Source organism: Cynocephalus volans, chromosome 9, assembly GCF_027409185.1.
Source record: "Cynocephalus volans isolate mCynVol1 chromosome 9, mCynVol1.pri, whole genome shotgun sequence".
Lineage (NCBI taxonomy): Eukaryota > Metazoa > Chordata > Mammalia > Dermoptera > Cynocephalidae > Cynocephalus > Cynocephalus volans.
In genome coordinates, this window is record NC_084468.1 from 43,072,331 (window position 1) to 43,087,550 (window position 15,220).

General features: G+C 37.6%; 1 protein-coding gene across 2 annotated transcripts in view; it reads left to right on the forward strand.

Annotated features, from left to right (window-relative positions):
* The window catches only part of SLAIN2 (SLAIN motif family member 2), a 68,591-nt gene extending 54,937 nt beyond the window's left edge, over nucleotides 1–13,654 (forward strand). For both annotated transcript variants that reach the window (XM_063108234.1, XM_063108235.1), the window contains 2 exons: nucleotides 11,123–11,441; nucleotides 13,139–13,654. In XM_063108234.1, coding sequence (XP_062964304.1) covers nucleotides 11,123–11,441; nucleotides 13,139–13,205 — 386 coding nt within the window. In that variant the 3' untranslated portion in view covers nucleotides 13,206–13,654. The remainder of the gene's footprint in view (nucleotides 1–11,122; nucleotides 11,442–13,138) is intronic.
* The last annotated feature ends 1,566 nt before the right edge of the window (nucleotides 13,655–15,220 follow it).

The window sequence follows — 15,220 nt, forward strand, 5'->3', positions numbered from 1 at the left end:
GTTTTTCTAGTTCCTTGAGGAACATGTTTAAGAGCATGTTGTTTCATTTTGATGTATTTGTAGATTCCAGTGTCCTTTTTGTTGTTGTTTTCTATTTTTATTCTGTGTGATCAGACAGGATAGTTAATACAGTTTCAGTTTTGTTTTGTTTTTTTCATTTGTTGAGATTTGCTCTGTGACCTAACATATGTTCTGTCCTAGAGAATGTTCCATGTGCTGCTGAGAGGAAAGTGAATTCTGCAGGTGTTGGGTGGAATGTTATATAAATATCTGTTAGATCCATTCGGTCTGTAGTAGACATTAATGCTGATGTTTCTTGGTTCATTTTCTGCCTTGATTGATCTGTCTTTTGCTGAAAGTGGGGTATTAAAGTGTACAGCTTATTGTGTTGAAGTCTATCTCTCCCATTAGGTCTAATAGTAATTGCTTTATATAACTTGGTACTCCAGTGTTGGCTGTGTTATATATGTAATGACCTTCCTCGTCTTTACTTTCCTTGGCTTGAAGTCTGTTTTATCTGATATTCACTACTACTACTCTTTTTTGGTTTCCATTTGCATGAAATATCTTTTTCTATCCCTTTGCGTTGGTGTTTCTTTATAGGTGAAATGTTTCTTTGAGGCAGCATATCGTTGGTTCCTGTTTCGTAATCCATTCAGCCACTCTGTATCTTTTAATTGGGTAATTTAATCCATTTACTTTTAAAGTTTTTATTTATATAAAAGGACTTGTTTCTGCCATTTTGTTACTTTTTTTTTTGGTTGTTTCTGACCTTTTTTCCCTTATTCCTGGTCTACTGTCTTCCTTTGTGGTTGAGTGGTTTTTTCTAGCAGTATAATTTTTGATTTCTTGCTATTTATTTTTAATATGTCTTGTAAGTTTCTGTGTTACGGTTATCAGGAGGCTTACAAAAACATGTTGTTATAGATTATTTTAAACTAATAACAATTTAACTTTCATACCTAAGAAAAAAGAAGAAACCAAAGCCAACTCTATGTTTCGATGTCATACCCCCCCACACACACACACTTTTTGACATTTTGCTGTTTTAAGATATATCTTTTAATACTTTTTGTTTGGTTGGTTGGTTTTTATTTTTTTAATTCTTTCTTTTTTTCTTTTTTTTTAATCTTTTAATACTTTTAATATGGACCATCTCTTATACAGTTGTTGTATTTGTTACTGTCTTGTTAGGTTTGTCCTTTAGTCTTCATACTAAGGATATAAGTGATTTATTCACCACTTGTACAGTATTGGAGCACTCTGAGCTTGTCTTTGAATTCAGATCATGAATTGTTTTCCTGATTTCATTAAATTGTTTGTCTATATTTTCTTGTATCTTGTTGAGATTTCTTAAGATTGTTATTTGAAAATCCTTTACAGGAATTTCATAACTGTCCTTTTTTTCAGCATCTGTTACTGAAGACTTATTGTGTTCCTTTGGGGGTTTCATGTTTCCTTGCTTTTTGGTGTTTCTTGTGTTCCTATGTTCATACTTGCACATCTAATTGAGTAGTTGCTTTTCCCAATTTTGCAGAGTAGGTTACAAAGAAATGACTTTTTCCTGTAGGTGAGTCAGGGTATCTGTTGGACATGTTGCATTGGCTTTGGTTTTGGGTGGACTCAGTGCTGTAGTATGTGTGCAGTTTCTTTGGTTGTAATCCTCGTCAGTGATGTCTACAGGAGTTTGTGCCAGACTGGCACTGTTTTGCTATGTCAGAGACTCCAGGCTTCTTGATAGGCCTGTGTGGGCACACAGGGCCAACTGTCTGTCTGCTGGTCTCTCTGAGGTTCAGATTTGCTGCCTCACCACCTATCAGACCAGGTGTGGTGCACAGCTCTCAGGTTTTGTCTCCCAGGGGATGGTTTGCTGCCTGACCAGCTTTTAGGCTGGAAAAAGTGAGCTTGTGTACAGGGTTGGGTGCTGTCAAGCAGTTCTGCAAAGGCATGTCAGTGGAGTGGATGCCACTGCCTGGCCAGGAGCTGACAAAGCCTGATTTCAAGATAAAATTTGGGTAAGACATTCAAAACATTGTAAATATATTCTAATATTTGTAAGGCTGACATGTAGAAATGAAAAACTCTCAGCTTCTTCAATATAATTTGCCTAATTTTACCATTTCTTTACATCAGTCACCACAAGAATATGTATGTACTGTTTTGTGTCTGGCACTTATTCAATGTAATTTTTGAGAATCTTTCTTATTGTGTATATTAGTAGTTTACTCCTTTTTATTACTGAGTGGTATTCTATTGTATGTATATACCACAATTTGTTTATCCATTTCACCTGCTGATGACATTTGAGCTTTGTTCAGTTTTTGGCTATTATTAGGAAAGTTGTATACAAGTCTTTGGGCATATGCTTTCATTGGGTGAACATATGTTTTCATTTTTCTTGGGAGTGGAATTGCTGGATCTTTTGTTAAATGTATGTTTCACTTTATAGGAACTGCCAAACTTTTTTTTCAAAGTGGCTATACAATCTTGCATTCCTACTAGCAATGTGTGAGACTTCCTTTTCCTCCCGTGCTCAACAACACTTGGTATATGAGTCTTTTTAATTTTTACTATTCTTGTAGATAGGGAGTGCTACTGTCTTAGTTTGTTTTGTGTGGAGGATACTAACTTTTATAAAGCAAATGTATTTCACAGGGCCTAGCTTCCAAGGCCCTGTAGTTTCAGGTATAGACTAACTTTTTAGAATTACACATAGAAATGTTAAGTTTGCGAAAGACAAAAAACTTTACCCAGGCTAAAGTCTCTGTTGTAGATAAAGAATTGTAACAGCAAAATTGCTGGCCCTAAGGGCAAATGTCCTTGGTGCAGCCAAACCTAATGATTGTTGCCATGACAATTATCTTACTGTTCTTTTGTAACCACCTATGATCCTTTTCTATAACTTTCTGGCCTGGAGAATAAATACAGAGAAGACCCCAATTCAGTGTTAATTTTCTGAGGAATGCCTCTCTCTTGAGGGTTCGTGGTAAATTAACCCCTTCAGGGCTTCTCAGTGCTCAGAAGAAATGGGCCTTGAGTAATCCTTTGCGTCTCCATCACCCTGGGGGAGAGGTGACAGTTTTGTGCTGCTATAACAATACCTGAGACTGGGTAATTTATTCTCTTCCAGTCTGGAGGCTAGGAAGTCCAAGGTCAAGGGGCTGGCATCTGGTATGGGCCTTCTACTGTGTCCTCATGTGGCAGAAGAGCAGAAGAGGGAGAACTCAGTACCATAAGCTGTTTTGATAGCAGCATTAATCCATTCATGAGGATAGAGGCCTCATGACATAGCCACTTTCCAAAAGGCCCCACCTCCAACCACTGTTGCATTGGGGATTATGTATCCAGCACATGAATTTTGGAGGACATGTTCGGGGCCATAGCAGGTAGCTTACTCTGGTTTCCATTTTCTGATTGACGATATATCTTATTTGAAGTACCAGATGAAATCTTTTGCCCATTGTTGTGTTGGTTTTTCTTATTGAGTTGTAAGAGCTCTTTATGTATTGTGAATGAAAGTCTTTCATCATCAGATACAAGTTTTCCAAATATTTTCTCCAAGTCTATGACTTACCTTTCCATTTTTTTAGTGGCTGCTTCACTTGTAAATCTTTATGAGGTCCAGTTTGTAACTGTCTTTTTCTTTTATAGTTAATAACCTTTGATACCTGCCTAAGAAATCTTTCCCTGATACAACAAGGTCATGAAGATTTTATCCTGTGTTTCTACTAGATGTTTTATAATTTTAGATTTATATTTAGGTCTGTGATCCACGTTGAGTTAATTTTTGTGTATTGTACAAGGTAAAGGTTGAGGGTTTTTTTTTTAATCTTATGTGGATATCCAGTTGTTCAGTTTCAGAAGACTATCTTTTCCAAGTACCTTGATTCTTTGTTGAAAATCATTTGACCATATATATATGTAGGTCTGTTTGACTCTATTCTTTTCCTGTGATCTATATGTCTGCTCTTACAACAATAGCACACTGTCATAATTACTGTAGCTTTATAATAAGTTTATAAATCGGGTCTGGTAGTATATATCCTTAAACTTTGTGGTTTTTCAAAATTGTTCTGCCTGTTCTTGGTCCTTTGCATTTCCATGTAAGAATCAGCTTGTCAGTATTTACCATTAAAACAACAAAAAAATCCCTGCTGGAGTTTGAATAGGGATTTCATTGAATGTTTATGTAAATTTGGGGATTACTGGCACTGTAACAGTGTTGATTGTTGTGATTCCTGAGCATAACGTATCTCTCCTTTTCTTTTAGGTCATCTTAATCTCAGTAGTGTTTTGTAGTTTTCAATATATAGATCTATAACATATTTTGTTAAATTTATCCCTTGGCATTTCATATTTTTACACTATACTATAAATGGTATTATAATACCATTTTGAACTTTATATCCTGATAGCTTGTTAAACTCTCTTATTATTTCTGATGTTTCTTTGGATTTTCTAAGTATGCAATTGTGTAATCTGCAAATATAGGCAGTTGTATTAGTCCGTTTCTGTTGCTTATAACAACATACCTGAAACTGGGTATTTTACAAGGAAAACAAAATTTATTTGCTTAGTATTGGAGGTTGGGAAGTCCAAAGTCCATCTGGTGGTGGCGACAGTGACCCAGGGGTCTCACGTTGTAAGACAGTGGAACAGAGAGACCAGAGAGACAGACTCTCTTCTCTCTTCTTTTAAAGCCCTCAGAACCATGCCCCTGACCACCATTTTTAATCCATTCACTATGGCATGGTCCTGCAATGTAATCACCTCTTCAAGGTTCTACCTTTCAATTACCATAATAGGATTGCCACCCTCTAACAGTCACAGTGGGGGCCAAGTTTCTAATACATAAAACTTGGGGGACAGAATTCAAGCTTCAGTGAGTTTTTGGGGGGATGTAATTCAATCCACTACATTCTGCTCCCGCCCTCGCAAACTCATGTCCTTTTCACATGCAAATACATTCATCTCATCCCCTATGTCCTGTTTCAACTCAAAAGTCCAAAGTTCAAAGTCCCATCTGTGAAATTCAAAACCAGTTATCTACTTCCAAGATACAATGGTGGGACAAAAATAGGGTACATATTCGCATTCCAAAAGGGAGAAATAGGCCAAAAGAAAGGTGTAATAGGTTCCGAACAAGTCCAGAACTCAGCAGGGCAGGCATTAAATCTCAAGCTGGCGAGTTGTGTACCTTTAGTCCATGTTCCACATCCTGTGCATGCTGGTGTGGGAGTTGGGTCCCCAAGTCTTCAGGCAGCTCTGCTTCTATGGCTTTTCTAGTCTCAGTTGATGCTTTAACTCTCGCAGGCTGGCATTCCTCTCTGGTAGCTCCACAGGTCTGGGGTCTCCACGGCAGTCCCAGTGTCACAGCTCCACTAGGCATAGTGTTGTTGGGGTTTCTCTGCTGCAGCTCTGACCCCACGTTTCCACTATAGTGAAGGCTGTCTGCGTTGACTCCACCCCTGCAACAAATCTCTTCTTGGATCTCCGGGCTTTTCCATACATCCTTTGAAATCTGGGTGGAGGCTCCCAAACCTTTACAGCTCTGGCATTCTGTGAGCCTGCAGACCTAACACCACAGGGACTCTGCCAAGGCTTCTGGCTTGTGTCTTTCAAAGCTGCAGATCGATCCATGCCTGGAACCAATTTAGCCAAGGCTGGAGTGGCAGGAGTGCAGGAAGCAGAATCCCAAGATGGCCCTGGGCAGCGAGCCCGTGGATGGCACCTCAGGCCTGTTCCACAAGACCATTCTGTCTCTATAGGTCTTTGGGCCTGAAATGGAAGGGTTGGTCCCAGAGGTTTCTGCAATGCCTTCAGGGTCTTTTCCCCCTTCACTTGACAATCCCATACTTTTGTGTTAATCTTCTTAGTACCATTGAATTTTTCTTCTGAAAATGTTCTCTGCTTCTCTACAACATGGCCAAGCTACAAATTTTCCAAATCTTTACACTCTTCTTCCCTTTTAAACTCTCGGTTTATATCATGCCTTTGCCACCATAACTCAGCAGAGGCTGTTACAAGTAGCCTGCAGCTTCCTTAATGCTTTGCTGCTTAGAAATTTCTTCTGCCCAATACTCTGGTTCACAGTTTTTAAGTTCCACCTTCCACAAAGCCCTAGGGTGTGGATATAATACAGTCAAGTTCCTTGCCAGTTCATAGCAAGGTTGATCTTTGCCCCAGTTTTCAGTAAATTCCTTCTCATTTACATCCGAGATCTCCTTAGAATGGTCTTTACGGACCATATTTCTATCAGCATTCCAGTTGCTACCATGTAACCAGTCTCTAAGACATTCCAAACTTTCCCTCATCTTTTTGTCTTCTTCTAAGTCCTTCAGACTCCTCCAGGCTCTCCTCAACACCCAGTTCCAAAGCCGTTTCCACATTTTCGAGTATCTGTTATAAGCAACACTCCAACTGTCTGGTACCAATTTTCTGTTTTAGTCTATTTTTATTGCTTATAACCAAATACCTGAAACTGGGTATTTTGTAAAGAAAAACAAAATTTATTGCTTACAGTTTCTGAGGCTAGGAAGTCTGAGGGTCTTAGTGGTTGTGACAGTGAACCAGGGGTCTCACATTGCAAGATGGTGGAAGCAGAGAGAGAAAAACAGACTCTTCTTTTAAAGCCCTCAGAACCACACTCTTGACCACCATTTTTAATCCATTCACTATGGCCTGGTCCTACAATCTAATCACCTCTTCAAGATTCCAGCTTTTGATTACATAATAGGATTACCCACCCTCTTAACAGTCACAGTGGGGGCCAAGTTTCTAATACATAAAACTTGGGAGACACAATTCAAGCTTCAGTGAGTTTGGGGGGGACATAATTCAATCCACTACGGCAGTTTTACTCCTTTCTTTCAATGTATGTGTCTTGGGGGTGGGGGAAATGCTACCTATTTTTTTCATCAGTTACTGAGAAAGGGGTGTTGAAATATTAAAGTCTAATTGTGAACCTTTATTTTTCTACTTTTCAGTTATGTCAATTGCTGCATGTATTCCATATGTCTGTTTTGGGATATATACACATTTAGGATTATGTGCTCTTGTAAAATCGACTCCTTTAACATCAAGAACTATATCCCTGGTGTTAATACATATTTTAACCACTGCAGCTTTTTCATGAACAGTATTTATATAGTGCATCTTTTTTCATATTTTTTCTTTTAACCTGTATCTTTATATCTAAAATGTGTTATATATAATGTAATTGGCCATTGCTTTTTTGTCCAAATAATTGTCTTTTAATTGGAGGGACTACCGTTACATTTAATGCAATTATCAATATGGTTCATTTAAAATCCACCATCTTATTTGTTTTCTATTTGTCCTTTCAAATATCTGTTTCTACTCCCCCCCCACCCCCCACTTTCTTTTGGATTAACTTAGTACTTTTTAGTATTCCATTTTTTAAAATCCCATTTTCCATTAGTTTCGAAGGATAATTTTGCTGGATATAGAGCTCTATATTGACAGGCTTTTAAGTACTTTAATGATGTTATTTCATTGTCTTTTGGCTTCCATCTCTGTTGGAAAGTCTGTGATATTTTGTTTTTGTTCCTCTTTTTTTATGTTGGACTTTTTGGGAGAGGGGAACAGAGCAGGGGTTGCTGGTCAGAGGGAGAGAGGGGAGAAGTGGGTGGGGAACCGTGAGGATCAATTGCATTGTGTAATGATAGATGTGCTGATCGTCCTGATTTGAGCATCACATGTTGCACACTGGTATTGATGTTCGGTGTTATACCCCACAGATATGTACCGTTTTTAAAAGAGGCTTTTAAGATGTTTTAAATTTATTTGCTTTCAGCAAGTTTATTATTTGCTTTTATTTACTATTTACTTTTAGAAATTTGATTATGATGTTCCTTGGTTCTTCCAAGGTTCTTCCTTTTCGGTTTGTTTGTTATGCCCTGGTTGGGTTTTTTTTGAGGTCTTAGATATGTGAGTTTATATTTTCATCACATTTGGAAATTTCTAAGCCATTGTTTTTTCAAAAATTTTTTCTGTCCGAGTTATTATGCCCACCTCTGCCTCAAATCAAATCTGGGACTCAGTGCATGTATTAGACCACATAATACTGGCCTATAGGTCACTGAGGCATTGTCCTTTTGTTTTGGTGGGTTTTTTGTTTGTTCGTTTGTATTTTAGTCTATTTTTCCCTCTGTATGCTTTAGTTTAGATCATTCTTATGTCTTCAGGTGCCTCCTCTTTTGCAGTGTCTAAACTGCTATTAATTTCCATCCAGTGAATTTAGCATTTTGGATATATTGTAAGTTTTTTATCTTCAAAATTTCCATCAGTTATTTTAAAAATCTTTTCTTTCTCTCCTCACTATGCTTTTTTTTTTTTCTTATGTCCTAGAGCATATATGTAATAGTTCTTTTAAAATCTTTGCCTGCTAATTCAGTCATTCTTGTCACTTCTTAGTCCATTTCTATTGACTAATTTATCTCCTGGTGTTGGTTATTGTTTTCTTATTTCTTTTTATGTTTAGTAATTTTTCTTTTGGATGGTGGACATTGTGGAGTTTTACATTGTTCTGTGCTGGATTTTACCTTCTTTTAAATAGTGTTGGACTTTGTTGTGGCAAGCAGTTGTTTATGGATTAGTTTGATCCTTTATAGCAGGGATCAAAAAATGTTTTCATAAGGGCTTGATAGTAAATATTTTAGGCTTGTGGCCAATATGGACTTTGTTGCAACTACTCAACTCTGCTGTTGTACCTTGAAAGCAGCCAAAGCTAGACAATATATAAACGAATGGGTGTTGCTGTGTTCTAAAAAAACTTTATTTACAAAAACAGTTGGCTTGCCCAGTTTGCTGACCCCTGGTTTAGAGGTTTATTTTAAAGCTTTGAGCCAACTTAAAATAGCCTTTATTCTAAGGCTAATTTATCCCTTCTATTAAGGCTTGACCATTTTGAAGTATTTCCTGCTTGCTTTTGGAGTGTCTCCTGGATGTTCAGCAAGGACTCCTGGTTAAAAGTCAAATGTCTGGTTGTCCTATGTGAGCTTTGACAACTGTTCAGTTTACAGTGCTCCAGTCCTCCTTTGCCCAGTCTTATGGAGCTTCACCCTGTACATGCACAGCTCAGTATTCAGCCAAAGATTCAAACAGACCCCTAAGCTGAGTTTTGGAGGTCTTCTGAACAGCCTCCTCCTTAAAGGTACTTTGCCCCTCAAATTCCAATTTTTGTCTTCTCAGCTCAGTAAGATAACTTTGATCTGCTTGAGATCCTCCTTCTCTGCTCTACAAGCCAGAAAATGTCTCCAGACCAAAAAAAAAAAATTTTTTTTTCAGAATAATCATAGGCTCACATCATTTGTTTTCCTTCTCTCAGGGGTTACAGTCCTGTACTACCTGTTGTCTAATATTTGAGAAGTGTTTTATGTATTTTGACCAGTTTTATAGATGTTTACAGCAGGAGGGTAAGTCCCTTTCCAGTTTTACCATCATGGCTGGTACCACACCTATGGTGGTTTTATAATAATACATATCTAAGTTCCATTTAAGTCTTGATTCTTGGGGGTGGTATTTGGGGGTCCCATATTTTTTTAAATGTTACTTGGAATTCTGATGCACAGTCAAGTTTGAGAATCATGGTTGTAGAGTGTAGAGTCTTGGAGCCAAACAGATAATTTGAGGACATGGAGTACTGGGGCCTAGTATATCTTAAGCACAGTGATGTTGACAGTTGGAACTTTGATCAGACACAGGGCAGGCAAGATCAACTGGGAGGGAAGGGGGCTATGTACAAAAAACTTCACATCTCATTTGGTTTGTTTACAAAAAAACAAAATGAGGTGAATTTCTCCTGTTTTGGAGTTTTGAAGCTATGACTCATCCTCTCTTCTTTCTCCCAAAGATCAGATGAAAATAGTGGCCAGACTCTTCCATCCATCCTTTCCTCTCCTACCCACTGCTGTGGTAGACCTTACTATCACTTTTGTCCTACAGATGGATTGGTGGAAGTGAGGAGGATGAAATTGTATAGAATAATCCATTACTGTAGTCGTAGGATCAAGTCCCGTTCATGCTTTCTCTCCACCCATATCCTCCTCAAAATGATGGAGGTGGAGTGAGAACAGGGTGATCACTTTCTGCCTCTGATCCGTTTCTCCCTACCCCTCTTACTGTCTCTCTCCCTCTCCCTCATTCTCTCTGACCCCCACTCAGAGTTCTTTGTTATGTAAAGCATGTTAAGGTATTACTTATTTACATCATGTGCAGCCACCCATGGGCATTTGAGGAAACTAAAACTGTATCCTTTCAGAGGTAACTTATCCAAACATGAATAAGCCAAGTGGGATGAATGTGTCCCGCAGAGATCTGAATTTCAATGCAAAGGGACACTTCAAATAAGTAAAATGAATTTGAAGACTTGTTTTGGTTTTAAAATTAATGCAAATTATACATTTTATTCTTTCACGTGTATTTGCTTTAATATGAAAAGTGTTTAACTTAGAATTGACATTCCAGAAGAATGTATCATCTTTATCCTGTGACTTCTGTGATTTCATATACCTCTTGAAATGCCCCTAGATTTATAATTCCCCCACTTTGCGAAGCACAGCAGTAGGAATATTTTTATGTTTTTTAAAAATAATTCTTAGTTTCTGGATGTTTAGTTACACTGTAAACGATAAGGAACTTGGAGGTACAACCTCTAGATACTTAATACACGTTTACATGAATGTTTCTTTGGAGTGGGTGGAGAATATGTTTCAAATTCTAGACAACAATCTGCTAGTTAACCTTTTTGGTTTTTTTTACCTCTAGAATGTTCACATGTGGCCCAGGATACTCGCTACAGTGAGACAGAATCCTGCAGTGCCTTTTCCCTTCTGGTATTGTGGGTTTCAAGCTGGCGTATTTAAAACATTGTTATCAAGGGCAGTTATTACCCACTAAGGACTTGGTTGTTTAGAAGTTACTAGTTACCTTTTTTCTTTTATTAGCCCAGAAATGTCCTTTATTCCTTGAATTTGCATACAGTGAAGTTTTGTGAATACAGTTACACTTAGTGCCCAGACATCAAGTGTAATGTGAAGTAGTGATTTCACTTATACTTGGTTTCCACTCAAAACACTGGTTTTTCTTTGCCATTCCACAGTACCTTCTCCAGGCAAATTCCGCTCCCCTGCAGCACCATCACCTTTGGCTCTCCGGCAACCAATGAAAGCATTTAGTAACCATGGCTCTGGTTCTCCTGGTAGCCAAGAAACAGCACAGGTCACACAAACAACCTCCTCACCTGGGCCTCCAATGGTTCAAAACACAGTCCCAGCAAATCCTCCCAGCAATATCAACAGTACTACTCTAACCAGACCTGCAGGGACAACTACAATGAGAAGTGGCTTGCCCAGACCCAGTGCCCCTTCTGCTGGGGGTATACCAGTGCCTCGCAGCAAACTTGCACAGCCTGTTCGCAGGTAAGTGGCAAATGTTCTGTTTCAGTATTCCTGAGCAGATAAGTGGGTAGCCTGGAATTAGTATCATCTCTACATTTGATGGTGAACATAGACAATAAGGGGTTCCCACTACAGTCTTCACAGTTTGAATAAAACATTATTTCATTGTTTTTAAGAAATCCTCCATTGGGACATTGTATTAGTCAGTTTTTGTTGCTTATGACACATCCGAAACTGGGTAGTTTGTAAGAAAACAAAATGTATTGCTCACAGTTTCAGAGTCTGGGAACTCCAGAGTCCTGGGAACACATCTGTTAAAGGTGGTGTTGGTGGCAACAGTGACCCAGGGGTGTCACATGGCAGAATGGCAGAGCAGAGAAAAAGAGACTCTCACATACTCTCCTTTTAAAGCTCCACAACCATGCATGTCAACTAGGCTATGGTCCTTACAGTGTAATCACCTCTTCAAGGCTCCAACTTTCAATGATCATAATAGGATTTTCCACCCTCAACAGTTACAGTGGGAATTAAGCTTCAGTGACTTTGGGGGCCATTCAATCCACTGCAGACATTATACCAGTTTGGTTGTGATTAAATTTGCCTAGATGCCTTACATGATTTAAGTATCTCAGAGGACTCCTGGAAAAAATTGTTAGAACCACTCAATTCAGTTGTGATATTTGTTCATTTTGAATATAATGATATTTAATAAATATAATAAAAGCATGTTGGGGTCTGGAGTGATATTTAAGATAGAACTTCTAGCTTCCAAGTCTGATTATAATCTGTAAGCATGGTTTGTAAACCCTGCTACAATTCAGAATTATCTGTGGAATTATAAAGACTAGAGGCCTAAGTTTTATCCCCAGAGAGTATAACCTATTAAATGTGGTGTGAAGCCCAAAATCTGTGGGAGTGCTGTTATTTTGGTTTGTTTTTTAATCTCCAGGTGATTCTGAGTCCAGCCCGGTTAGAAACTGTACATCTTTAATCTTTATTTTTCAAGAATGGGATCATCACCCACTATCAGTAAACTTAGGTGTCAACTATAAATAAGCTTTAAATATTTATTTGTGTGAAAAAGTGTTTCAATGCCATAATCATTTAAACCGAATTACCCATACTACTTTAATTCCAAGATAAACCTTTTACATCTTTGAACTCAGTAGTAAAGTACAACAGCTTTTTGCTTTAAATGTGCAAGTACTGTTGTTTATTTCTGTTTTTCAGAGGAGGATATTGAAATTTAATGAGATAATTTGCCTAAGGTCACACAACTAATAAGACCTTCAGTTCCAAGTACAGTATGTCTGATTTCAATGATCTTTTAACTGTATCCCATATTGCCTCTCTAGTGGTGGTGACACTAAGTCTCTAATGTCACATTCATCATCTGCCTCTCAAAAAAATAAAGTACGGTTGGTTATCCATGTGGTTGGAAAAGGTGAGACGGTCCTTTTCCTTTTTTTAATTGAGTAATTGTGTCAACAAAAAGGGATTAGAGAAGTCACCTGGTGCCAAGTAAAACTTGAAAGTTGTGAAAATGTTGTGTGCGAGAAAGTTGTGCTAATAGTTGTTTAGAGCTTTTGTCTTAATTATCCCCTGAAACAGCCTTCATAGGATCATCATCCTGTTACCTGAAAAATAATATATGTAAGAGATTGTATGGTAGTGTTTCATAAAGATATGTAATCAATTATAAAATTGCTTTATTTCAGATCCTTGCCGGCTCCTAAAACCTATGGTGGCATGAAAGATGACAGTTGGAAAGATGGCTGTTATTAACCAGCAAACACAAGAATGCAGAAGTCCACAGCTTCATGGATACCCCTTCACCAAGCTAAAAAACAACTTTTATATGCAGACTGTTCAGATAAGACTCTCGGGATTTATAAAATCCCAGCCCTCTCTGTCTTAATTAGCACAAACAGACAGAGATGATCAAGCAGCACTTTAATGACATTTAACATCAGATCTGTTTGGTAATCATACAATCACTCACCATGGAATCACTTTTAGTTTTTTTGTTTAATAGAAACTGAGTTGATTTTTTAATATTTGACAGAGGCCAATATCTGGGCAAATACCTAATGGATGCCAAAGAGAAATGCCCATTTGTAAATGAGAGAGTCCCTTTGTGCACAAGAAAATGATGAATTCAAGCTATCCAGAACTTCACATTCAACCTGATTTACTGTATAATTGGTATCAATAAATATTTGTGTTAATGAGAACTAATATTCTGACTAATTACCTAAAGTGTTGCACTAATTACTTGAGGAAACTAGATTGAGATTGGGGGTGGGAGGAAGAAACCTGGGCTAAAGATTTAAAACATGATTCCTAAATTTGGGAGAATTTTATAAACAATTTTTGCAGATTCGTTAGAAAAATTGTCATTTGATTTCATTTTAAGTTTTGGATGTAGCTCACATGTCACCACCACCAGACAGTGTTACAACTTGCATCCATCGTGTTGCATTGACACATCAGACTTCTGTGTGTTTGTTTTGATTGCCAAAAAGGGCTTAATATCAGTTGTACAATCTTTCTAAACTTTATAGTTCCTGGCTCAGGAAAGATGGCCTTTGCTATTGAAGCCAACTTCTTAACATGCTGTTATCTGTTACAGAACTAAAAGATCTTGTTTCTATTAGCAGGTTTCCATGATAGGAAAGAGCAAGTAGTATGTGTCTTTATTGTTGATATAACAACACCTCAGTGCTTACAACCTGGAACAAAACCATACAGTGAGAGTGAGGAGGGAAAAATCTATGCACTTAACCTACAAAATCTCTGACGATGACATTTGTATTGTTGCTGTTAAATGGCATAATGGTCTGTTATGTGGTAGGAAAATGTAGTCTGCTAAATACTACTTAAGTTGACCCACTTTTAAACTGAATAACTATATAAAACATCTTTCAAAAATACTGTCCCTTTTGACTTAGATTCTGCCTTACATCAATTTTTGCATTTTGGGTAACAAGCCTACTACATACTACTCTAACCTGTTAAATACTTGCTCTCTAATGGCTCTTATATATATCCTTGAAATCACCTATTTCAGTTTCGTCAGACTATTACCATACTAAAACTTCTTTTTGTAGTAGGCTTCTTATTTTTTGGTAGTGAAGTCTGTTTTTAAGTGCTTAATTTGAACAGCTCTAAAATTTTGGCAGGTCGCCTAAAATATTTTAGAGATCTGAACATAAGTTCATTTCCTGTTAATCAAAGACATTCTGTAAGTTGGCAAAAGAACTTGAGAGAGAAATGGAAGGTTTGATATTCAGGACAGTATTTAGGTTGATAGGTTGAAAAAATGATAAAGCTTGAAACCAGGACCCCCATTTTGCCATAACTGGCACCATGGTAGTCTTTATTAGCTTGACCAGTAGGGAGTCAGTGAGTTAACACAGCAGCTGGAGATTTAAACTACCAGTACTATATATTTTGGTGTGTTATGCAAGGAAGAGATTATATCCTTGAATTTGAGGGTGATGGCATGGGTCAGAAAAGGATGGCACCAGAATTCTACATGGTGATGAACTAAAAAATGTTGCTTTTCAGAGGAAGATAAAGCATCTGCTTTAGGTGGGGTGGTATCTCATGTAAATCTAAGTAAAAGAAAACTATCCACTGTCTTAAAAAAAACGACACGTACACAAAACAAAACAGGTGTCAGTTTTCAGTACAACATTTCAAAAAATATATATGCTGCAACCTAATAATTAAAAGGAATTTTAACTCTTATGAAACACTCATTACATTTTTTAAGTTAGATAATCAGTTTCAAAAGG